Source organism: Pogona vitticeps, chromosome 15 (assembly GCF_051106095.1).
Source record: "Pogona vitticeps strain Pit_001003342236 chromosome 15, PviZW2.1, whole genome shotgun sequence".
NCBI lineage: Eukaryota > Metazoa > Chordata > Lepidosauria > Squamata > Agamidae > Pogona > Pogona vitticeps.
Genome location: NC_135797.1, coordinates 4942429 through 4968799, shown reverse-complemented (window position 1 = coordinate 4968799; position 26371 = coordinate 4942429). Strand labels below are relative to the sequence as shown.

At 48.8% G+C, this 26371-nt stretch overlaps 1 protein-coding gene across 1 annotated transcript; it reads left to right on the top strand.

Annotated features, from left to right (window-relative positions):
• The first annotated feature begins 835 nt into the window (after positions 1-835).
• Positions 836-26371, top strand: USP21 (ubiquitin specific peptidase 21). Its single transcript, XM_072983966.2, has 14 exons — positions 836-1026; positions 5040-5133; positions 6434-7259; positions 12214-12273; positions 12772-12895; positions 15068-15179; positions 15896-16033; positions 18009-18073; positions 18814-18917; positions 20208-20294; positions 20625-20703; positions 21876-21983; positions 22924-23038; positions 26153-26371. Exons 1-14 carry the CDS (start codon positions 900-902, stop codon positions 26241-26243), a joined length of 2130 nt encoding a protein of 709 aa, XP_072840067.2. The 5' UTR covers positions 836-899; the 3' UTR covers positions 26244-26371.

Here is a 26371-nt window from a genome sequence, read left to right as displayed (position 1 = left end):
TTCAGCAAGGTTTCTTTGAAATATGTGGATTGTGCTGTACTGGGAGGTTTAGGAACGGCTAGAAGTCAACAGGCAGAGTATTTAAAGGTCGTGGCTGGAAAAAACACATTGCTCTATGCACCCCTCCAAATGAAAGAAAATAAAGTGTGTGTTGGAGGGAACTTTTATGCAGAAGGAGAATCATGCAGAAGCAAACAGAAAAGAGATGGTTAAAAAAGATGTCCAAGGTTTTCTGATTCAACCTACTTGAGCAAGTGCAAATAAAATTGCAAGAAGGGAGGGGCTGAACCTCTCGGCCTTGTGCCAGTTGCGTCTCTCTCTCTCATACTGTTCTCCTCATCTGTAAAATGGGGATATTGAAGAGGTATTTGGCTCAACTCACACTGGCGAGGCTGAAGGTGATGTGTTACGAACACGGATCTCTGTGCTACTTGTTCCGCATGTTGCTTTGTGGTTTATGGGATGAGGTGGGTGAGCTTCAGAGGGGTAACTAGATGGGGGGGGCGACTGGAGGCCCAAGCAAAGTTGAGTTCCAAACGAATTACTTTTGCAGAAATTTTTAAGAGCAGGGGCCAGTTTAATGTCTTATGTGCTTCCTTCTCGTCTTGGTTAGCTGAGATTGTAAAAGGCATGATTTTATTATGTCCACAGTTGAATATAGGGGAAGGTGAGGGTGGAGGTGAGTGGATTTTCGCAGACACAAGACACGTGGATCAGATAAAAATATGAATATTTTGGTGCTACTGCGCCTTTAAACATTCCGGGGACGCTTTTCTTTTGTTGCCGCGGCAACAGGAGCGGCGCCGGCTGTGACGCCAGCACCAGGCCGAGGGGCAGTATTGCGCACGCGCGGGCCTCGCCGGCGTACGCGGGGAGGGCGCGACCGGCGGCGGCGGCGCATGCGCCCTTGGGCCGCGCGAAGCCGGCCACGTCCGGGCAACCCTGGGAGCGGGTTGGGGGGGAGGGAGGAACAAAGATGGCGGCCGGTGCTGCGGGAGTTATTGTTGCCATGGCGTCGTGTAGGAGGTGAGGCCCACACGCCTGAACGTCGTGGTGGTGGCGGCGGCGGGTCTGTTACGGGATTTGGGTCGTGGTCGTGGGTGGGGATGGGCTTGCCTCTTATTGGGGGGGCCGCGGCTAGGATGTGGAAGTATGAAAGGAGCCGTGGAGGTCCATAACCTTTTTTAATTTGGGGGGGGGTTGTTCTGTGGGGCGGCTATAGGGCTTTGAGGGGAGGCTGGGCCATGAGGTGCCATCCCAAAAACCTGAAGGGAGGGGGGGCGGAAGAGAGAAAAGGGAGTGATGATGATGGTGGTGGTGATGATGATGATGCTTGGGATTATTATGTAATCCTTATGCTTAAATCATATTATAGCCGGTGAGTCTGGAGTGAAAGAGGGAGAGAGGTTCCTAACCCCCCCCACCCTCCCACCCCCACAGCCTTTGGGGTCCTCACTGTGGGGAAGGGGGAAGAAGATGGGGTGTGGGGGGGCTTGGGATGAGGGGGGAGAGAGGGGGGGTCAGGTCATCCCATAAGGCTTGACTCTATGGGGTCAGGGTTTGGGTTAGGGGGGGTCTTGGCGACAGGAGACCCCCCCTCCCTGTGGGGTAAGTGGCTTGTGAGATTTAGGGGTCAGGAACTTGATATACCTTTATAAAATTTCACCTCCCTCCCTCTAGAATAGGGTTTCCCCACCCTTTGGTGTCTTGACCCCCCCCCCCTAAGAGGGGCTACAGAGGGTTTTCTAAGGGGTCTGTGTTGTAGCCCTTGTTAAATAGCTTTTTCCTAGACTTTTCAGAGCAAGAGAATATAAAGTTCGAGTTTAGGAGAAACAGGCCCCTTTGCAGGGGGAGAAAGAAGTACTTTCTGAGAAGGGAGGACTTGACCCCTTAAAAATAGCTTTTTAATTTAAATACGGCGAGGGGTGACAGGTGACTTGGCTAAAATTGTGGCTTGGAAAAGATTGGGAGCCACCGCTCAAGAATCGGGTGGATTTGTGGAAATCGGATGCTGTTTGGTAAAAGTCTCAGGAGGCGAGACTCTCAAAAAATGTTGTCCCCGAGGTGTGTTATTATTCCTTTTTGGGAGTGCTTCCGAAAGGCTGGAGCAATTTGTGGAGGGAGGGTAGACCTAACCCTGTAATTAAGTCTCAGGATTCGCTTGCCGCGAGATATGATAGTAAAATAGGTTGCTTTTTTGAAAGATGATTGTTGGGAAGTGATCTCGAAACAGGGTTAGGCAAGATTGTGGTGGGCTGGTCGTTGAGTATGGCATCCACGTGGAGCCTCCATGTACCGTAGCAGTTCACCTTAGAACAACAGACACTAGGGACATCATATTTGACCTAGCAACCGGGGTTGCAAGCTTTCCACCGACATCTGTCCAGATGTGAGAGTAGGCTGACACCTCTTACGTTTGTATAATCTTAAGGACCACACTATTTTTTCCTGATTCTTTCCGGGCATCTGGGCAACTGGGAACTTGAACTGGAAAAGTGGGCTTGACCTGACACCTCCCACAAGTTTTCATATAAATCTCGTGGGATAGATAAGAATTGGTGCCATAGAGACCCCCCACCCCTCTTTTACTTGTAATTAAAAAAAAAAAATGGGTAGGTCACAAAAAAATTGGAAAATTGTGGTATGTCCAGCCTAGAGCTGAATTCAGAGTGCTGGTTTTGATCTATAGATCCCTAAGCGGCTTGGGCCCAAGTCATCTCAAGGACCGAGTCTCCCTTTATGAGCCTGTCTGGGCATTAAGATCATCAGGGGAGGGCTTTCTCTCAGTCCCACCACCCTCGCAAATACTTGAGGGAGAGGGCCTTCTTGGTCCTAGACTGTGGAACTCTCTCCCACTGGAGGCCAGACTGGCCCCATCGTGGCTGTCCTTCCACAAGCAGGCAAAGCTTTTCCTAAGTGACTGGCTGCCTGAATAGGTTTTTGAAATGGATGGTTGTGCCTTATTGCTTTGAATGTGTTTTGCTATACTGTATATATTTTAGTATTTGTTTGATCCCTTTTGTATTTGTATACTCACCATTGTTAGTTTTAAATACTTTTCTTTTAATGATGTAAACTGCCTTGGGTTCTTTTTACACTGGGAATAGATGTAGGCTTTCAGCTCATATCTGCTGTGTCTGCTTTAGAGTACAGCGTTCTTGGGGATACAGGGGTGTCAAGCCTGATTTTTGTGCATAAGTGACCTTCTATGCGCTAACCACACAAGGGCTAATTCACGACTATTCATACGTAAAAATGTAGCATCCAGGGAGCAACATTTTTGTCCAAAAAGAGGTAAATTCTGCAGCTGGGGAGGCACTGCAGAAATAAAAATGCATTCACGCTTGCTTGAGAGCTGTTTTTGTCCTGGCTTGTTTTTTTTCTGTTCGGCCGTTCAGGCCGGAAGTGGTCGAAAGATAGTTAAAAGATAGTTAGCATTACTCTTACACTCCTTATGGAGCAGCCAGTTTTGTGGATCCTACAGATATTCCCTCCCAGGGCATGAACAATAATAGTGAAACTGAAGATTTTTTTAAAAAAACAATAACACCCTCCACTGTGTCTGGCTTCATCACTTACTGTATTTTTCGCACCATAAGACCCATTTTTTTCCGCACAAAACGGGGTGGCAAGTCTGTGCGTCTTATGGAGTGAAGAAAACAGATTATATTTTCCTGTTTTCTTCTTCTAAAAAATTGGTGCGTCTTATGGAAAGGTGCGTCTTATGGAGCGAAAAATACGGTATCTCCTGAACTTCATTCTACCCCATTGTTACAATGGGAATATTAAGCGGCTCTCTTTTACCACCCTGTCTTTGTCAAGCTCTATTGGTGGGTTGGACCTTAATGCTTTAGAGTCCCTTTTCTGTAGTTGTGTTTGTGAAGGTGGGGTGTAGTAAGTAATTGATTCTCCCGATTTCTTTAGATTTCCCTTTAGATTTTGTTAATATGCTTTAGGGTGTTGTTAAAACAAAACCAAGCTTATTCTATTATTTACATATTTAAAATAGTTCTATGCCACGTTTCTCCTAAGGATCCAGAGTGACTTGTAGTATTAAAAGAAACAAAACGAAAAGCTAAATAATAAATTGTTGTTCTCTGCTGTCAAGTTGCCTCCAACTTAATACTAACCCCCATGAATGAGCGATCTCTAAAATGTTCTGTCCTCCCCTCTTTTAAATTCAAGCCTGTGGTTTCCTTTAGGGAGTCAGTCCATCTTGTATTCGGGGTCTTCCTCTTTTCCTGCTGCCTTCTACTTTTCCCGGCAGGATGGGCTTTTCCAGAGAATCCGTCCTTCTCGTGAGGTGCCCATAGTATTACAATAGTTCAAAAACATTAGACAGGTATTATATTAAATGTCACAGACAAGGACAGTCTTTAAAACACAAGCATAAAACGACAAAATAAAATGATCACTACAGGCCTGAAGTCTGTTTACTCCTGGTTTAAGTCCCCGCGTCGCATGGCTCTGCCCGGCATCAATTAGAGTCCTTTTGCAATTAGAGACTCTTGGAGAGTGTGGGCGGCATACAAATTGAATAAATAAATAAATAAACAGACCTGCGTATCCTGTTTCTAACCTAGATGCTTCCAGGAGACTCTCAACCAAAGCGTGAAGTCCGTATCCCACTGAGCACCTGATATTTTATGCTACTCCTCTTGTGAACTTGAGTTTGTCCTAGTGGTTAATAGCTTTTAATAGACCAGTTCCCTGTGCTTTTGTCTAACTCAGGGCCGAGAAGCTAGATCAGTGGCTCCCACCCTTCAGTCCCCAGATGTTCTTGGACTAAAATAGTCAGCAGCTTTCAGGGCTAGCTGCGCTGGCCAGGATTTCTGGGAGTTGTAGTCCACAAACATCTGGGGACCCCAGATTGGGAACCACTGACTAGAAGTTTTGTATTCTCAGACCTGTAAATGTTTTGCCGTTGCCTGTGCTGGGGATCCGAAGAGCTTGTTTGGATGTAAAGGGAAGGGGGAGGTCTGATTAAGGGAAGTCTCTGAACACAGGCAGAACCCTTGACGAGTCTTCTGTTTTTGCAGGGCCGCGGTGGAGGGGAGCCCTCGTGCAGTCAGCCGCCTCCGTGAGGTGTGAGCCAGGGCCCGGCGGGGGCGCAAGTCTCTCGGCTTGTGAGAGGTACGTGCCAGGTTTGGGCGATGGGCCTCGGGCAAGGTTTCGGGCCTTTGCTACTTGCGTGAATGTCTTCTTCCGAGTTCCATCGTCCATCTGACCTGGTCCTCGCAGACCTCAGGCCTGTGGGCGTTCGTTCTGAGAGAAGCCCATAAAATGTCCAGCCAGAATCCAGGCCTCTTCAGTAGCGGCACCCTCTCTCTGGAATGCCCTCCTGCAGGGAATAGGCCGGGCACCTTCCCTCCGTACCTTTAAGAAGCATCTGAAAACAGCCTTTTACGGAGGCCTTTGAAGAGGAAGGGATGGAGAAGGAAGAAGGAGAGGAATGATGGATGAGGGAAAACTGTTATTTTTAATTCCCCGTCTTGTTATCTGTAATCATAGCCCGTTTGTGTCTTTTATAGTTGATTTGATAATGTATGTTCTTTGTACAGTGGTGCCCCGCTAGACGATTACCACGCAAAATGACAAATCTGCATGACGATGGGTTTTTGTGATCGCTATAGTGCTTCACAAAACAGTGTTTCTTATGGGTGATTTTCACTATACGTGCTTTGCAAGATGGTTTGTTTGTTTGTTTGTTTTTTGGAACTGATTTTTGCAAGACGATTTTGACAGCTAGGTCCGCGACTTGCAAAACCGGTGTTTTTGGGACCAATTTTCGCAACACAGCGATTTTAACAGCTGGGCCAAGTTTCACAAAACAGTTTCCCTATGGGCGATTTTTGCAAAACGACGACGGTTTTTCCCCATTGGAACACATTAAATGGATTTCAATGCATTCCAACGGGGAACCACATTTCGCAAGACAATGTTTTCACAAGACAGCAATTTTTGCTGAATGAATTAACATCATCTTGCTGGGCACCACTGTATTTTTTTGTACACTGCCCAGAGTAGCGGATTCGGCAATATAAAAATTGAGTGAGTGAATGAATGAATGAATTTCAGGTCGGAATTACTTTGTCTGTTTTAATATCATTGGCCAGCCTTTTCTCCAACCGGCCATTTCGATCTTTGAGAGAGCCCTATATTTTATTTGCCTGTCGCCGTTGAAAAGCTGGGGGGCTGTCTACAGATGGCTGCAGAAAGATCAGCAGTGTAACCACAAAGTCAAAAGATTTATCCCTGTAATGGAAAAAAAGATAGATGATGTCAGTTATTGAAGATCTGTAAAATTGTGTGCCTTTTATGAAGTTTGGAAGAAGGGCGAGACATGAGTGTCTTGGTTGCTCAGTCACCTGACCTTGCTTTTGAAAGGCTCTGTGACAGTTTTTCACCTCTTTCCTCCCCCCGTTCTGTTTAGGGCTTTCCTCTCGCTTCTCTCCACAATGCCCCAAGCCTCCGAACATCGCATGAGCCGGGCCAGAGATCCATCGGTCATCACCTCTCAGCCGAAAGCCGGCAGCAAGCTCCCAAACGGACACCGGGCCCCGAGCCAAGAGCACCGGCCTTGCTGCTCGTCCTCCGCCATCGCCAACGGGCTTTCCACCGCATCCAAACTTCGGCCCTTGCCACCCCGGCCGAGCCCTCTGGACGACAGGGGCAAGAAGCTAGAGTCGGACAGAGGCCGGCCCTCCAAGCGAAGCGAGGCGCTGCGCGGCACGGCCGCCCGCCGCGGTCCGGTCAAGGCGGACCACGCTCTGAAAGTTCCCGGATGCCCGCAGGCCAGCGGGACCATCTCCGGCAGCACCTCTTTCACCATGCCTCCCGGGGTGCTCCTGGGCGGGCCGGACTCCGACCGCCGAAGAAGCAACCTGCTTCGCTCCAAGTCCATCAGCATCGGGGACTTGAGCCAGGCCGGCGTCCCCAGGGAAGAGCAGCTGAGTGCCGCCTTCAGCCGCCTGGCCCTCCGAGACCACAGCCCCTCGTGCGGCCACCACAAGCTGGGCCTGGGCGCCGCCCTGGCGCTGAAGAGGAGCTCCTCCCTCCGCCGCGTCAACGTCACCGCCGGGCTGGACGGGAGGCCGCCCGCCACGCTGCTGTCCGTCCGCACGGAAGGCTGCCCGAGGACTCGCCCCACGGAGCCGCCGACCCTGGACTACATGCGCTCACAGGACCTCCCGCTGTCGACGAGCCCTCCCCAGAGCAAAAGCCCTGGATCCGGCAGGCTGGAAGAGAAGGCAGCCACCGTAAGGGACCGACTGGGGAGCGGTGGGGAGCGCCGTAAAAGCCGTGAGGGCCGCCGTTCCCAGCCTCGGGCTCCCCAGACATTCTTGGACTGCAAATCCCACGAAATCCTGGTCACCAGAGCCAGTGGGGAAAGCTTTTGGGAGTTTGTAACATGGGACAAGGAATCTTTTAGTCCTCCAGATCCTGGCCTGGGGCTCCCGTTGGCCCCATCCAGTACGCCCCAGAGCAAGGGAGCATGGGAGTTGTGATCCAAAAATGTCTGGAAAGCCAGAGGCCCGTCAATTCCTAGCAGAATGCTCAGCTACTACATTTCCCGGCATTCCTTGTGGGAGGAACGCCATAAAAGCAGAGCCAGGTTTAAGTGGCTTTGCCCGGATTAAACATGTTTAAATGGGTTTATCGGCCATTCAGTGAGAGGTAAGGAGGTGGAGTGTGTTTCTGCAAATCTGGCACATACCCTGCTCCGTTGGTGTTTTTGGAAAACCACCTCTCTAGGATTCTTTGAGGGGATTTGTAGCAATTCTTCGCCCTCTAAAGTTGCTTCTTAAAGTAGAAACGGTTAAGGATCCTCTTTGGGTTTTTTGCTGCTGATACGGGTCTCCCTCTTTGCACTTTGTTTTCATAGACGGACGTTGAGCGTCCCCTACCTGCGTCTTAGCCATTCCTCCTCGGGGGCAACCTGTGATCTTTTAGACATTTCTGGACTACAGGTGCCATCATGCCCGAGTGGCAGAACCTGTCGTGTGTGGGCTCATGGGAATTGTAGTCCATTCAGATTTGGGGGTTCACAAGTTTCCCATCCCTGCAGTCAAGCGCGAGCAGTTTGAAGGTTTCACCTTGTGTCTTGCACTTCCAAGTGGAAACAGAAAGTGAGGCCTGTCGTTCTCTACTCTTGAATCCTGCCGGAAAGCTCGTGCCTTGGCCCATCTCAGAGATCCTTTCTCACCTGCAGCCCTAGGATGCCGGTTTGAAAAACAGTTCTTTCAAACATCATCTAATGCATGTGTAAAACGTGGCTACTCCTTGCCTCTGAAGAAGGCCACCTCTGGGCCTCCGTATCAATTATTTACCATTGTGTAAGCATTGGCAGCTTTCCCAGGCAGATCAGGTTCCTCAAGGCAGTTGCTGGTCCATCTTGTGATCTGTTGCTTCGGTGCGTCTCGGAAGACGCCGGCTTCTTGCGCCCATCGCCTTCGCGCGCACCTGCCTTTTCTGTCTGACTTCTGTCTCCTGTCTCTTTCGGTTTCTGATTGCGTGGCAAAACGGTGGCTGGCGCGAAGCAGCCTCCAGAGGTGGGTGGGTGGGGGTTTATGTTTCCAAACCCACCCACCCCGGTTGGACTGGCCATTTTTACAGCCTATGGATCGGGCACCAAGTCCATACGTGTGACTGTCTTGATATTTGGAAGCCTGAGGTTGGCCGAGAATGATGGAGAAATGGAAAGAAAACATTTCTACTGATCCCTTCGTGGAAGTGCATGGTTTCCATAGAAACAGATGTATGGAACGATAGGCGTGGAAGTGTCCCCCGATACCCTGTGACTACGAAGGAAGTATTTTGAAAGCGAAGTCTGAAAACAGATGCCACCTCAAACCCGAGAGCAAAAATCCCATCAGCTCCCCGTAAAGCTGTGCTGCACATCCAGGTTAGAGTCAGGCTCTTCCCCCAGATCTCTGTTTTTAGGACAAAACGCCAGCCTTTACGGGGCTGCGCGCTTTGCCCTGCGTTCTTCCTTGCGCCTTGTTTCCTGAGCAACGCTTATCTGCTCAGACGTTAGCCCATCTCTTGCCTCTCCCTGTGGTGTAACTGCTAATCCATTCCCTCCGGGAGAAATGTTCACTGGCAGTCTCAGCAATGCTGTGTAACTCTTCGGCCTGCCCCGCTTGGCACGGCTTGTGGGACTGGAAAGCCGGGCAAAGAGGGAGGGATGGACCAGCCCCGTTGGCCTGTTGCGAAGTCACGAGACGAGCATGTGGTTGGCAGCAGACTCCAGCGAGTCCTGGAGTGTTTTCATGGCCCATACCTTTCTGTCTGTCTAATCTCTATCTGTCTGATAATATTTTTCTTTCCTTCCTTGGGACTCGAAGCAGCTCCCATTATTTTTTTTTTAAAAGAAGGTCAGGTTAAAATTACACAGTCATTTTAAAATGGAATGAACTTGTGGTATTTAAATGTAACTCCGCTGAAATTAGGAACATTTTTTTTAAAAAAAATCACATTATTTGAAATAAGAAATGAATTTCTTAATTTCAAAAGCGCGGTGCCTACCCAAGCCTTAATAGTTCAGTGGTTGTGCAGCCGGAGGCTGGGAGTCCAGTTCCCCACTGTGTTTCTTTGACAGAGGCTGGCCTTGATAATCCATAGAGTCCCTTCCAGCTCCGCAGGTCTAAGATGATGATGATGATGATGATTAAATGACCTGTCTTTAGCATCCAGCCTGTCAGAAAAAGCCTGAGCAGCAAGGACTTTGCCTGATGGCCAGTGGACAGCAGGACAGAACTCAGGGTCTCCTCCAGGAATGTTGGCAAGCCTTGGGACCCCACGCCCGAGGCCTGGGTTCGAGTCCCACGCCCTCCCCAGAGCCTGCGAGTCAAATCCAAATCAAGTTGCCAAGGCGACTTACGCTGGACTGGACGGCCAGTCCCCATTCTTGGTCTCTACCCCTGGCGGGGAATTCTGCAGTCTGGGATCAGCCACTGAAAAGAACTTCTTTCGCATTTTCTCTGTTATAACTTGGAGAATTGTAGACTCCCTCCTTAAGATCTCAGAGTCCAGGTATAGGAGAATATATTCTTTCAGACAGTCCAGGTAGTTTGGCTGTTAATAACATGGCCAAACTGCCAGAAAAACCCACAACCAGCAAGGACCGCCCGGCCATGAAAGCCTTCGAGAATACATAGCCCGGATACTCCTTGTTTTGATGATACACTGGGTCTCCCAGGAATGTGGTAGTGGTAGGCGCCTTAGACTCTTTATTTATCATAACTTATTTTTATTGTCTCCTTCTCCCTCTCCCCCCCCCCCGGCTCCATGGTGCTCCAAGCAGCCACGGTTCCCCAACGTAGCTTGTCTTGCTAATTAATCCCACCGAGATGAGCCTCCAGAAGATCCACAAATAGCTTGGGGGAAATCGGATCATCTCATGAGCCGGTGGCTTATAGGGACAGTGGGGGAGGGACCCAGCCGTCCTCTTTTTCCCACTTGCCCGCTGCTCGAGGGGAAGCGCACCTCTTCCCGGCCCTCTTCCCGTCGGTCTCGTCCTCCGCTTGGACGCGGAGCCATGCCGGGCCTCCCGGGGGCCACGCTGGTAGAGCTGCCTCGGAAGCTCCACCGCACCTTGGCCACCAAGCGGGAGCTTCACGGCCGGGCGGCGGACATCTCTGAGTCGGTGGTCCACACGGCGGTGATGGGGCTGCTGCTGATGACCGGCGAGGTAACTCGCTCTCCATGGCCTTTGGGTTGTGTGCCCCGGCATCGGGGTGCGACCGGTTCGCCGGTGGTGGGGCCACTGGGCGAGGAGGTGGGGGACCTCAGATTTCTTTTGGATGAGGCTCAGTGTGAGTGCCGGATGCCTTTCCTTGATTCCACGCTGGTCTTGTTGGATTCTTGAGTTAGAGCGAGGCGGCAGCAAGCAAGCCTTTCCTCCTGGACCTTCTGGAGGTCTTCCCACTGTCAGGAAAAGCTTGGTGTTGCCCCGTTGGTGGCGTTGAAGTACGGTTCGCCTGCTGGTACTGCGAGATTCTGCTTGCCAACGACCCAGAGGGGCCGGTCCGGCCTTCCATCGAAACCTCTCACGGGATGGCTGCCTTTGGATTTTGCGAAAGGGAGCTTTTAAATCTAACCACCGAGAAGAGGACTCCTTTTTCAGGGGCGTCCCCTTGTGCCTGTTCCTCTTTTCACTGCTTTGTGCTGGGGTGCTCGGGTGGGCCTTGGGTCACGCGTGGAAAATGTTGCTGCCTTGAAGAGCAGCAGCATGAGATGAAATCCCTCTTGCTTTGAAGAGTGATTCAAAAGCAGAGATTCTTCTTTTCTCTTTTTTTGCGTTTGGCCTCTCTGGAGCCCTCCCCTCCTTTCCTAACAGTGGAAAGCCTGCGCGCAGGCTTTCAGTTGGACACTGGTGGCCCTCCTTGTTTTGTTGGACTCCAGGTCCCATTATCCTTGGTGGTTGGTTGCGGTGTTGCGGCCCTCCCACCTCTGGAAGGCCCACCTCTTCCTGACGCTCAGACTAAAAGGAGGGTAGGGGCAGATGGCTTCTGTTGTTGTTTTTTTGTGGGGCTCCTTCCTCCCTCTTGAGCTCCGTGCCGGCCTTGACCGAAATTGCCACGTAATTTCCGAGAATGTCCATCTTCGTGGCTTTTCGTACACAAGCTAATTTTCCAGCTGCTGCTGTTCTCTTTGAGACGGCTGGTTTGGAAGGTGGACCTTCACCCTGGTTAGAAGGAAAGCTTGATTGTCGCGAAAGTACTGGCCCAGAAGATCATGCGTTAAGAGAGGGGTCTAATTGGCCCCTTTGGCCAGAAAGGATAATAGAGCATCTGCTAGGCGGGCGAAACATCCATGCTTCTGGGGCGAGAGAGAGAGGGTTCTCACATGATGGGGATTTTTGATGGGAGGAGGTGCAGCTTTCTATGTCGAGGGTTCAATCCTTGGCACACACACCCCCAGGGTGGACCTGGGCCCCCACCAGCTGAGAACGACAAGAGAGTCACTGCCAACAGGGCAGGGGTGGAGGGGTCAAGCAGTGGGACCCGGCAGAGGGCAAGGTCTTGTAGGTTTGTAACCAGGCCGTCGTGTGGTCTGGGATGATCTCTCGGAGTGTGTGTCTCGCAGGCGTCCCCGAGCGTGACTCGATCGAGCCACCCTCATGTTGAGACACCAGAGAAGCTAAACCTCTTATTGAGGCTGTCACAACTGATCCTCATCCCTCCCCCCCCCGCTTGTGTTCTCTTTCAGACGCATCACACCCTCCTGCTGGGCTCCGGGCACATCGGCCTCCGCAACCTCGGCAACACGGTAAGTTGTGGGCGATGGGCTCCCTTCCCTGCCCCCTGGAGGGCCAGGACGACCCTTTTCACCTGCAAGGCGCGTTCTGCAAAGGGTCCCTTAAAAGCCAGAACAACGTGGCACTTCCCCCCCACACACACACCTTTTTTGGCTTTTAAAAGAGATCTCAGAATAGTCAAATCGTCTTAAAATGCCTTAAAGGTTAAACTTGCAACATCTTAGGTTAGCTTGCGATCGCTTTGTGAGAACAGCCGAGACAGGGGGATTCTTAGTGACTTCAGGGCGTTGCAGCATCTCGAGGACTTATGGGCCTCCCGGGAGGCAGAGTTGGGTGCGCGTCCCACGGCTGGACTGAGTACGTTTAAGCGGCTGCAGGGTTTGGCGTCCTCAGCCTCGGTTCAGCTGTGGGTTCTCCCAAGCCTCCGGCATCGTCCCCTGCCTCCACTTCCCCCGGCAGCCACCGCTGCTTTGCTCACGTGCCCATCTCTCCCCTTTCTGCCCCCCCAGTGTTTCATGAACGCCGTGCTCCAGTGCCTGAGCAGCACCAAACCTCTGCGGGATTATTGCCTCCACCGCGAATTCCGGCAGGAGCAACCGGGCGCTCTGCGGACCCAGCAGGAGCTGACCGAAGGTGAGAGGGGGAAGGTTCGCCGCCACCGGCCCGCCGGAAAGAAGGATCCTTTCTCGGCCGGCCTCACCACCCCCCAGCGCTCCGTGGGTGGGAGGGGGGTTTATGTAATCAGATCCCTGTCTGAGCTGGTTTCCGCTCGCAGATCCTCGCTGCCAACCCGGGATCCAAATCGGTCTCCGGAGGGTTTTAATCCACACCTGGTTAACCCGTTATATAAGTCCCTCGGCCTTGAACGAAACTTTATATAATTAGAGTCTTTCGTTCCTGGTTTGTTCTCGATCTCTTGTGCCCCAAGAGTGTTTGCTGTCTGCACTTCACATTATTATTATTGCTGCTTAGAAAGCACTTCCCCCTCCAGCAAAGCCTGTAGCTTTGGTACAGAAGAGAACTTCTGAATATCATGTTTTCAGGGTGGGGTGAGGGTATGACAATGTGTTCTTTATTTCTAACATATATACACCACCCCATTTAGTGGGGATTACTGCTGGGGGGGGGCGGTTTTCTGACAACATAACATAGACACCCACCCGCCTGCCCGAAAAACAGAAATAATAAAGTAAAACCAACCAGCAAACTCCTAAAATACAGACAAATAATAAAAAAAAAACAAGCAGAAACCAAACTAAGTAATGGGGACAAACCTCGAACCTCAAAGTGCACACGAGGTCACTGACCGAGCAACCGGAGGGGAAGAATGTCCTTTAAGGGCTTTCTAGAAATGTTCGGTTTTGAGCAGTTTTTTTTAAAACTCCGGAGGCCCGTCAGATCTCCAAAGGGAGGCCGTTCTGGAGCCTCGGGGGCCACCCCCGAGAGGGCCCGACCCTTAGCAAAGAGGTAAGCTAGCATAAAAGAACAGCCGTAATACCGGCAGAACAAATTGAAGTAATTTCATAGTGAGACAAGGTGTCGGAGGTACGACAGGTATCCTGGGGTTTTTTGTGATCCCCGGTCTGGACATGGGGGAGGCACAGCCAGGAGTCCGTGGGAACCTGGGTGGGCCGAGGGATTCCTGTTGGTGTAATCCTGTATAATGTAGTACCTGTAAAATCTCTCCTCCCCACCCCCTTAAAAAAATCACAGGATGATGGTTTTGGATCAGGATAGGAAAGCCATTCTTCCACATGGCTTACTGTCCCTGTGTCTTCTCTTGCCCCCTCTTCTGCATTGCTGAACTGTTTTCTGAAAGCGGGCTTTCTTTCGGACCCCACCTGGGTCCTTCTGTCTGCCTGCCCCACGTAGGCTTCGTCTTCGTGGTGGCGGCGAGAGAGGTGGGTCCGCCCGTGGGCTTGCCTGCTGGGATTCGTGGCAGTCTGAAGTTGGGTACACAAGCACCAGCGATTAAAAATCAAATTGATTTAAATCACAATTTCATTTTTTTTTAAAAAAATGAAATCATCAAAAATATCTTGAGTTTTAAAATTTAAATCGTGGTTTCAATCCGTTCAATTTAAGTTGTGATTTAAATCGGTTGGGTTGAAATGAAAGCCGCCGTGGAGATTTTGAACCTGGGTCTTGCTAGTTTTAAGCCCAGGGCTGTGCTCACTAGGCTGTCCCTGCTCCCAGTCTTCCTCTTCTTTTTCATCTCCTTCGTCCTCCTTCTCCTTCTCCCTCTAGCGCCTCCTCTTTTATTATCTCTTTGCTGCTTCCATCCATCCACTCTTTCTTCCCTGGGCCATGCCTTGCCTTCTTCTACAATCCGAGCACTGCCAGAGATCCGCTTGGCCAGTCGCTCCTCGAGGCTGTCACAAAATCCCTTCGAACGGAAGACCCACGGTCTAGTGGTGTTTCTCCCATGGGCTCTTGGTCCTGTTAAAGGGGGGAGAGGCAGGGCAAGGGGGGTACCAGGTTCTGTGTCACTTTCTGCCACTGGTGCCACTTTCCACGGGACCATCCTCACCTTCCTCCGTCTGCCGCTGGTCATGGACAAACCCGGCCGCAGAGAGAGGTAGATTTGAGAATTCTTCCTGCCACTGTCCTTCTCGCGTCACCTCGGGTACCTCCCTGTTCCATGATAAAAGCAGGAGGTCCTAAGAGAGTGTCTACCTCGCTACTAAGAGGCTACGTCAGCATGAAAGATGGCAAGGTGCTTTTAGGGAATCAGTGGTTGGAACCAAAAGGGGAAAGACTGACCTCTCGCTCTTTCCTCCCCGATACCCCGTCTTCCTTCTGTAGCCTTCGCAGACGTCATCGCCACGCTGTGGCACCCCGATTCCACAGAGGCCGCCAACCCCAGCCGCTTCAAAGCCGTTTTTCAGAAATATGTGCCGTCCTTTACAGGATACAGGTGAGACCAACTCCCAAGACCTGTCTCCCCAGCTGCCTTCCTCACCCACACCCCTCGTCAGGCTCCCCAGCTCTCCACCCGGCCTCAGCATATCAAAGACAAATTTAAAACAGGGCACTAAACACAAAAACCAGAAGCTCAGCAGGGAAGCAGCCGTGTTCACACAGAGTGCAAACATCTCTATTCTACTCCTCAGATACCAATTAAAAGCTTTGCTTGCTCTGTTTTGAACCAGTTGTCCTTTCTAAACAGTCTCCAAGGGTAGTCCCGCGTTGAGCGCATTGTAGTAGTCTAAGATGGATGATAGCAAAGCGTGAGAGACTGTGGGTGTACAGAAAATCCTGTTTTGCCTTTGGGCCTCAAATAATCTTCTAGAAGTCTGAGGCTTTTATTGTTGATTTGCAGCTTGATCTAATTTTTAGCCAAGTGTGCACAAAGCGTGCGATTCATGAGGTTATTTTGTCTTGCCACCAAGGGGACATGCTTCTGAACTGAATACTTGAAATTATATGGTGCTATCGCTTCTATAAGCGCCAACCCAGTCAGCTAGAAATTTCTTTTAAAAATACAGTGCCTCAGAAATCACATTTAGTCTTCTGCAGCGACAGACATTTCTGGAACCCTCTGAATAAGGAATCAAATCTGGCTCGGTCTGTTTCATCCAACATTGTGTGAAAAAAAAGCAGTTCTCACGCTCGTCTCCTCTTCCGTTCTAGTCAGCAAGATGCTCAGGAGTTTTTAAAGTTTCTCATGGACCGGTTACACGTGGAGATTAACAGGAAAGGGCGCAAAACGCCTAGCATCCTCTCTGACACCAAACGGCCGTCGGTCCTGGAGGACTCGGATTCTCTGAGGTGAGCAGGAATGTGGTTTTCTTAGGATGGACAGAACAGAAGCTGCTTTAGATGAAACGGGGGCGTGCTTTTTTTCCTCTTTTCTAGTCTGCCCATGAGCTTTATATCCTGGATCGTGTCTGATCCGTGAGGGAGCAAGACAGAACATACTTTTTGCAGTATGAGGAAGCAACCCACACACACACACGGGTTGTACATTCTCCCAGCCATTTAGAAGCTGGTATCTACGAAGGAGTGCCCCCCCCAGGCTAGCTAGTCTAATAGGTCCCACTCTGATCCGCAGCAACTCTTCAGGATCTCTGATCTTTCCCAACCCTGTTACCTAAAACGCTTTCCAACTCATTGCATGGCATTTTTGCGATGGTTTTGCTCTCATCCTTTTTTTAAAAAAAAATCAACCTCGCTCGCTGCCTGTTGACTGATTTCTGGGCACAATTCCATAGAGCCTGCATTGACCTTCAATTGACGGGCCCAACTCATTTGTTCCTAAAAGGAGTAGGAACTCCTTGAGGGGCCGGTGAACACACAGGGCTGGGGGGGGAGCATGAGATGGTAAGGTTCCCCCCCCCCAGATTTGCAGGGGGGAAATGAGTAGGGTGTGGGGGGGCCTCGGCTGTGTGTCCCTGTTTTCACGAGAGGTGCCGGGAAATTGATCTGGAACAGATGCTTTGCACATGCGGGCCCTTCCATGAAATTTTGTCTCTGAGTTGGGCTTATCTTGGCAAGACATTTGTGCATCCCTGATGTAGGGGATTCTTTTGTACCTGAACCAACAATATAGTACAGTGGGGTCTCTACTTAAGAACGTCCCTATTTAAGAACAATCCAACTTAAGAACAACTCCATTTGCTAAATTTTGCTTCTACTTGAGAACAGAAATCCAAGATAAGAACAGGGAAAAAAAACCTTTCCTGCTCTTTTTTTAACCTTAGGTCATCTTAGGTTAAAAAAAATTCTCCCCCTAGTAGTAGAGTACATATTAACCAGCTTTGCATTAGTTCCTATGGGAACTAATGCTTCAATGTACGAACGCACCTCTACATAACAAAAAAACAGCCAGAACGGATTAATTGGTTTTCAGTCCATTCCTATGGGAAATTTTGCTTCAACTTAAGAACATTTCAACTTAAGAACACCATTCCAAAATGGATTAAGTTCTTAAGTAGAGGTTCCACTGTAGTTTCTATGGACGGAAAAGAGCAGATACGGATTAAATGGTTTTTAATGTATTCCTATGGGAAATGCAGATTCAACATAAGAACTTTTCAACTTGAGAACCACCTTCCAATACGGATTAAGTTCTTAAGTAGAGACCCCACTGTATATGATTGGGGCTCAAGAATCTCGTACGAGCCCTGCTGTAGCTGGCTTGATCCAATCTTCCAAGCATGCCTGAGTTGCGACATGCTATTAACCAGGTTTCTCATCTTCACATTGGCCTTTGTGATCCTTTCTTACCTCGTGGGCCAGTTCACCGGAACGTATCTGTGACTCACTTCCAAGCTTGGACACATGGATGGCCTGCCTTGAAAAGCCCTTATTCTGTTCCAAGGAGCTGGTAGAAGATGACGACTTATTTTTAGTTGAAGACTGTTGCATCCGATAAAATCATGATAGGAACGATGACTGTTTTATGGTCCTCAAAAGTATTGCATAGACATCCTGGAGCAAATTGCTACGGCAGACCTGTAGGCGAGGATGGTGTGATTACCCCTTGAATTACCAAATGGGGAGCTGAGGTGGAGGAAGCTTTGTCTAATGAGGTCATTAGAATCGTAGAATAATCAAGTTGGAAGGGGCCTGTAAGGCCATCAAGTCCGGCCCACCTGTTATATCCGAACCAGGAAATCCGCTTGGCAGACGCAAAATCCACCTTTCCTCTCCTCTGTCTTAATGGCCACCTTTCGCCATGATGATGTTCTTATTCTTCTCTAGCCTGATATCTCTAAATTTCTTTTCTTCCCCCCCACCCCAGCGATGATGAACAAGCCAACCTGATGTGGAAGCGCTACCTGGAACGAGAAGACAGCAAAATAGTAGGTGAGTAGACATCGTGGCCTGGCAAATGTATGAGTCTGCACTGTGGATCGTGTTGGCTGGAGCTGACGGACGTTTTTACTGAAACAGCAAAGGTAGGACCCCACCCAGGAAGACAGTGGCGGAGATTCCCAAATATCTCCGTGTCTTTTAAGAAGGTGGGGTCTGGCGGAATACTTGATCTCAGCTCAGCACACAGAGAAGACGAGTGGTAAACCTTTCAATAAAGAGTTGACCGTGGGCTTATGGGAGTTATAATCCCGCTCTAGCGCCTCTGGAGGGCGCTAGATTTGGGAAGAGCTGCCCTTAAATTATGGTTTACGCTAGGGGTTCCCAACCTTGGGCCCCCAGATGTTCTTGGACTATGACTCCCAGAAATCCTGGCCAGCACAGCTCGTGGTGAAAAGGCTCCTGGGATTTGTAGTCCAAGGTTGGGAACCTTTGGCTTAGGGCGTTTTTTCTTTGAATGGGACCCCCTGGGCCAGAGTCATACAAAACCCTTTTCCCCTCAATTTCACTTCACAAGTGTCTGCGATCGTGATACTTCAATCCTGACGCAAGTATGTAACAGAGTTAAATTGGGGGAAGATTATTATTTCATCCGCATTGACTGTAAAGGTTTCTTTGAACTACCGAGCATGTTGGGTTACAGCTTTGGGTTTGAGTTTAGGGAGAAAGGGCCAGCTGAGCTCCCAGCCAGCAAAAGGGCTGTCCCTCACCCCTTTCGCCTTTCTCCCGGTTAGACCTCTTCGTTGGCCAGCTGAAGAGCTGCCTCAAGTGCCAGGCGTGTGGCTATCGGTCGACCACGTTCGAAGTATTTTGCGATCTCTCCCTGCCCATCCCAAAGGTAACCTTTCGGCACGATTGTGGTGGGTGGGCTCTGTGGGGGATGATGTGTCACTGTTTCCTAACAATCAGTAAGATCACAAGTCTTTCTCACCCCCCAGCACTGAAATCTCTGATGGGCAGTGGCTCTAAACAGATTTGTAGTTTCAGTGTTAGCCTTATTGTTAGGTTATAAGCGGTTCCATTTTTACAGTATATTTGGAACAGTCTCTTTTTTTACTCTTAAAAAAGGTTTATTCTTGAAAGGTATTATGCTCCTGCATTTTATCCTTAAGTACTTGCCTACAGCTTCAGTTTTGTTTCCATACGTGCAAAAGTTACGTGCGTACAGTTTCTTATTCTACAGATGAATTTTGCCAGATGAAGTGGTGTGTCTGTAACGTCTCAAACGTTACATGTTTTTAATACTTTTGGAAATCGTTGTATGCTTATAAAACCTAGAAGCCATACCGGCAAATAAAGCTTAGAGAATGAAGAAGGTGGCATTTCCTGGAATTATTGCAACAAGTACAATACTGATATCGTAGGACCACCCCATCTGCGGGATCAGCTTTCGGATTAACCCTTCACTGGAATAGTACCGGCTGTGATGAACCTAGAAAACTTTAGTCAGCTATAAGTGTGTGTGGGCTTCGGTGATTTTCCTGTCGGTCTGCCCTCAGGTTGACCTGGAAGGGAAACATCTGGAGTGCCTCCAGACAAAGTCTGACAGATGTCTGCTACCGGGGATCCTTTTTAACCTGAGGCTAAATTCAGGGCTTCTACATGGGTAGACAGTACAGTGGCATCCCATAATAAACTCGATTGTGGCAGCCACCATCTCGAACACTCTCCTTGTGTGGTTTGAGAGCTGAAGGTTTTGTTCTTTAATGCCTACTAGAAACACGGATGTACAGTCGGACCCTCATATCTGGGGGATTGGTTCCAAGCCTTCCCTGTGGATTATAGTGAACACTATACATATATTGGTCTCTGGTTCCTTTTTGTGGCCAGTTCTGTGAACTTCATCTTTAGAAATGCATATTTGGGGTGGTTTTTTCCCCCCTTTTAATATTGTATTTTTAATATTTTCAGACTGTGGATAAGTGTATCCGTGGATACTGATCCCGCAGATAAAGGGGTCCTACTGTATATCCAGGTTTTCCCCAGCTAATGATAGCTGCTCTGTTGCAGGATTTTTAAAATATAAATATTACCTTTTAAAAAGTGGCTTTTGAACGGGTTTGCATGGCAGAATTTGGAAATGCAGAGCATCGCCTTCTGAGTAAAATCCTGCCCTCTTCTTTCACAGAAAGGCTTCACGGGTGGGAAGGTCTCTCTGCTGGACTGCTTCAGCCTCTTCACCAAGGAGGAGGAGCTGGACTCGGAGAACGCACCGGTGAGTCAATGTCGGGAGGCGACCAGGAGCAGTAAAGGCTCCTCCATGTAGCTGCCCCTCGGTTACCCTTTATGTGTCCCAAATGAACCACAGATCAAAATCTGGAATGGATCATAAAAGGCAAAACTTTTCATCCTCGGCTCTTTCTGATGATGGGGTTCCAGCTCTAATCCTGCGGAGATCTGTAAAAAAGAGAGGGAGGGTTGCAAAGACATGACCCAGAAGTAATTAATGAAGTGATATGAATAAGCCATTTTTTTCTGCCATTTTTTTCTATGGTATGATCCTCGGCCGACTTTATGGATTAGTTCTCTCTCTCTTTCGGGGCAGGTTTGTGACAAATGCCGGCAGAGGACTCGAAGCACCAAGAAGCTGACCATCCAGCGGTTTCCCCGCATCCTCGTCTTACGTATCCTTTCCGCATTTCTGCTGGGAGCAACGTGGGAGGGTGGGCGCTGCTGATAAGAGACCCACGCAGTCAAGCTGAAAGGGGTCGCAAGTCTGTCTAGGGGAGCGGACAGGTGCCTTCCGAATGCGAGCCAGCTTTGCGGGGGTGTCCAGAAAAGCTATCCCAAGCGAAATCCGTCATCGATTAATATTACAAATGTTGTAACATTAATTTATTACAAATTCCTCATGGCGCCTTAAAGGCAACCGGGTTTGCTTGGACATCGTGAGCTGCTTTAAATGAAGTAGGCTACGCTCTTCAAAAGCTCGTACCAAATAAAACTCATTCACCTTCCAGGTGCCTAGAGACTCTGTTAGTTTTGCTGCAAGAGATTAGCATGTCTACCTCATGAGTATATGATTCTTATTTTAATATCCTCCTTTTTCTTTCGTGGGGCTCAAGGTGGTGAATACAGCTCCCCGTTCGTCAGCTTCCTTGTCATGATGACTCCATAGTAGCGTAGTGTCCTTCGGTGGCTGTCAACAAGCATAGATAACGTATAATTTAGAATAATTTAGTTTACCACCATCAGGACATTCCAGACATACACTGATTTCTTTTTTTTTTCAGATGGAATTTGGGTGGGGCCCATTCTTTCGTTTTCCATATTTGTTGGCATATTCTTGTTAGGATTTCGATTCCTTCTTTCCGTTGCTTGAAACAGTTCTGTTAATATTCCGTCTACCCCTGGTGATTGATTTATTCCTAGTGCTTTCGGAACTCGCCAAGAATTTCTGAAGCCCAGCCTCTGCTTGATAGCAGAGCCTTTGACGGTGTGGTAGATCATGAGAAGCGATGGGTTGTTCTGAAAAATAAATTGGGTGCGCTTCGGCGCTTGATTCTCCCGATGCGTTATCTCTCTTGGGGACAAGAAGCGATTATTAGAATATAGAGAAACAGAATGGTTTCCTATAGGCAACGGTGTCAAACAAGGGTGCATTTTAACCCCTTATTGCCCCCTAGAAGCCTTCACTACTTAGCTGCACTGGGCAGGATTTATAGGAGTTGTAGTCCAAGAACATTTGGGGACCCAACATTGGAAACCACCGGTCTAAGCTTTTCCATGCAACCATCCTTGTAACCAGGTTCGTTGCCACCTTGAATTAGCTTTCCTTTAACTCCGTCTACCTCAGACCTGAATCGGTTCTCCACCACCCGTTACTCCATCAAGAAATGCTCCGTGTTTGTGGATTTCCCCCTCCAGCAGCTCAACTTGAAGGAGTTTGCCAGTGAAAAGGCCGGTGAGTAGCACACTGCGTTGGGACCAGTCCCTGCTGTACCAGAGCGCTCTGAGCTTGGTCTTTAATTCCCCCCCAAAAAAATTTAAAAACTGGTATCTCGTCTTGTTTTTCCAAAAGAGGACCTCAAGGTGGGTGGACACGACATAATATGAAAAAATAACATTTCACCCTAATTTGTAAACCAAAAACAGTTTTTAGAACCCTATACAGTACAGCTGCTGTATCCACAAAATCAGTTCCAGTGGTTTCACTTCTCTGCTGCCTGAAAAATATTAAATTAAGAAACCCAGAAATACAATATTCCTAGATGTGTTACCAGAACTTGCCACTAGAGGGAACCAGAGACCTATCCATCCATCCATCCATCCATCCATCCATCCATCCATCCATCCATCCATCCATCAGGTTTTTTTATTCACAATTTCCAGCTTCTGCGGGGTGGGGTTGTAATTGATGGATACCACAGTTCTACTGTATTTTAAAACATACCAAGGAACAATCAAGTTTCAATGCAGCAATTTAAGATTGTTCAATGTTGTATCCTTTTTCTTGTTCTTCTCCTGCTTTGCGGTTACATCTACTTTGGATATAGCAGTGCTAAGTTGTGATGTTTTGTTGCATCCAAACTGGTGTCTCGGGTTGTTTCGCCAACAGGTCTATTTCGCTCCGGCACGCCTTTTTCCCTTGTATTTCCGCCTTGCACGGCCAGCTGTTAACAGCTGGTCCTTTCCATTTCTCATGAAGTGACTCGCTGTTAGTTGCATTTCCATCTCACCTTTCCTCAACCAAGTTTAAAGGAAAGTCTGTGGTTCTCTTCTTTCCCACACTGTCCTCCCCGTGCAGGAGGTCAGGCTGAGAGGGAGCGGCTGGCCGGGAACACTCGGGGAGGCTGAGAACCCGGATGTTGTAACCACTGCCCTACACTCTCTCTCTCTTACAGGCAGTCCTGTGTACAACCTTTACGCCCTCTGCAATCACTCTGGCAGCGTCCATTATGGCCATTACACAGCCTTCTGCAAGGACCAGTCTGGCTGGCGGGTTTACAATGATTCTCGGTAAGCAAAGCTGGATATGATTTTCCATCTTTCCTTCCTTGTAGCCATCATTAGCTCCTTCTTTCCTCCCTCCCTCCCTCCCATCATCATCTCCTCCCTCCCTCCCATCTTTCCTTCCTTTCCTTTCCTCCCTCTCCCACCGACACACCATCCCTTCCTTCCTTCCTTCCTTCCTTCCTTCCTTCCTTCCTTCCTTCCTTCCTTCCTTCCTTCCTTCCATCCATCCATCCATCCATCCATCCATCCATCCATCCATCCATCCATCCATCCATCTGTTCCTTCTTTCTATCCATCATCAGCTCCTTCCTTCCTCCCTTCTTTCCTTCCTTTCCTCCCTCTCTCCCATCCACACATCATCAGTTCCTTCCATCCATCCATCCTCAACTCCTTCCATCAATCTGTTCCTTCCTTCTTTCAATCCATCATCAGCTCCTTACTTCCTTCTTTAAGTGACACCCGTATTGCTTTCCAGGAAAGCTGAGACACCTTTCTTGTTGTTAGGTGCCTTCACCTGCTCCTGACGTAGGATGACCCTATGAATCCAGGACCTTAAAAAGTTTGTGTCATTCGCTGCCCTGCTCTCAGCCACTCAACACAGGGCTGTGGCTTCCTTAATGGAGTCAGTCTGTCTCATGTTCAGTATTTCTCTTTCCCACCTTCTGTTCTGTTTCCCTCCTTTAATTAGGCTGCCCCCCACAAGCACCACTACATCACCACCCAAGCATGTTCACTGTAACAAATCAGGGTTTTATTTATACACACACACACACACACACACACACACACACAGAGAGGGAGAGAGAGAGAGTGGTGCCTCGCATAGCGACGTTAATCCGTGCAGCAAAAATCGCTGCTAACCGATTTCGTTGCTATGCTATTTAAAAAAGCCCATAGAAACGCATTAAAACCTGTTTAATGCGTTCCTATGGGCAAAAAACTGACCTTAAAGTGAAGATCCTCCATACGGTGGCCATTTTCGCTGCCTCTTAAGCAAGGAATCTGTCCCTAAACACAGCGGGCGGCCATTTTTTTTTACCCGGCGGGCATTTTGGACCCCCCGATCAGCTGTTTTAAAACCGTCGCTTTGTGATGATTGGTAAGCAAAACAGGGACCCGATCATCGCAAAGCGAAAAAACCCATTTAAAACATCACAATGCGATCACTTTTGCGATTGCAAAATCTTCGTCGCTATGCAGTTTCGTCGCTAAAGTGAGTGCCTGTTAAGCGAGGCACCGCTGTATGTATGTGTATGTATGTATATATATTAATTAATGTTTTATATATATAGGGATATAATTAATTAATTAGGGATAGTCTTCTTGTTTGTAGTGAAAGTGTAAATGTGCTTTTTAAAAAGTTGCTTTTATAGTGATGAGAGTCAGTAAGCCTCCTCCGTAGGCATGTTTTCTACGGGAGGGCGGCCAGCTCCTCGCTGCCTTCTTGTGGGTTTTCCTGCAAAGGGAACTACAGCACTGGTTCCAATCCCTATGCTACACATGCCAGCCCAGCTTCCGTAAGGATCAAAAGGTGACACCCAGACTGGAATGTGGACATTTTTCCAAACTGGAGCCTGCTTTGCTATGCTCCGTTTTTCTCCTCCACGTAAGGATATTATTTGCCCAGAACCTGCCAGGTCGGTGTCCTGGTTAAGGAGCTTAAAGGGCCCGTTCCAAGAACTTGCCCTCCTCTCGGCCCCCCAAGGAATGTGTCGAAAGCAGGTCAGTCTGCTAACCCGACCTGGTTTAATCTGCTGTCCCCCAGCGAACGGCAGACCTCGTGGCCTGCCGGCGTTTGGCTCTTTTAAGCACCCCAAATGGCATCTTTATTTTCCTCGTTGCATTCTCCAGACAGAACCAAAAAATCCTTGCGTTTCTCTTGAGCAGGGCCCAATTTCTACTGCCGCTGCTGTTCTGCGTTACGTTTTCTGACTGTGTCGGGCCCCCGGCCGCCACCGCCTCGAAATCCTCCTTGCCCAAACCTTAGTCCTGTACTGCTTTCAGGCGGGGACTTTAAATGCCACGTGTTTCAGGCTTCTGTGTTTGCATGATTCGCGTCGGGTCTGACCCCTGATCCCTTGAAGCTTCTTTTGCATCTGTGATTGTTTTAGGGATGGCCGTGTCTTGATTTTCATTGATAGACGGGTCTGCCTTGAGTGGCTTTGTGACAATCAGACCACAGTGTCAGTGGGCGAGCCATTCCAAGTCACCCCACTGATGCCAAAAACTGTGGATAATAAGAAACCCTATATAGAACACTGTTTCTGGTTGCCTCTAATAGCTGGTTCTGGTGATTACATAGTGAAAAAAAAAACATATAAACATTTATATGGTTTTTTTAATTTAATATTTTTAATATTTTCAGACCGGATAAGTGAATCAGTGGATACTGATCCCGTGAATAAGGGGATCCTACTGTACAGTGGTGCCTCACTTTACGATTGCCCCACATTACGATGAATCTGCTTTACGACGATCTTTTTGCGATCGCAATTGCAATTGCAAAACAATGGTCTAAATGGGGGAATTTCGCTTTGTGATGATCGGTTCCCTGCTTCGGGAACCGATTCTTCGCAAAACGAAGTTTTTCTAACAGCTGATTGGTGGTTTCAAAATGGCCGCCGGGTAAATAAAATGGCTCCCCGCTGTGTTTAGGGACAGATTCCTTGCTATACAGGCAACGAAAATGGCCGCCGTATGGAGGATCTTTGCTGGACCGTGAGTTTTAAGCCCATTGGAACGCATTGAAAGGTTTTCAGTGCGTTTCAATGGGCTTTTTATTTTCGCTTTACGATGTTTTCGCTTAACGACGATTTTCCTGGAACGGATTATCGCCGTTAAGTGAGGCACCACTGTAGTCTTGTATTCAGAGTTGCTGTTCGGCATGTATTTTTATTTATTTTGATGCACGCAGTGAAATGCAGGGCAGCTGAAATGCAGAAGCCCTCTGCTTAGTTCCTGTAAATTTATTATCCATGTGCTAGTGAAGGACGGACCAAGAAAGGGACTCATCGCTGGAAGCAGTTATTTTGCCCGACAGACGAGTGCAAAACCCAGCATCTTCTTGTTCTTCTCCATCTTCACCTCCACCTTTTTTTTCCTTCATCTCTCCAACAGAGTCTCCCCCATCAGCGAGAACCAGGTCCCGTCGAGCGAGGGATACGTCCTTTTTTACGAGCTGGACGACACGCACTGGAAGAAGCAGTAAAAAAAGTATTGAACCCAGCACTTTTTTTGCCCTGCCGCCCTCTTACCTCAGAGACTGGTGCTCGGGTTTTTTAAAATAAAAGCAAACAACAACGACAGCAACAAAAATAATAAAACAAACAAACGACA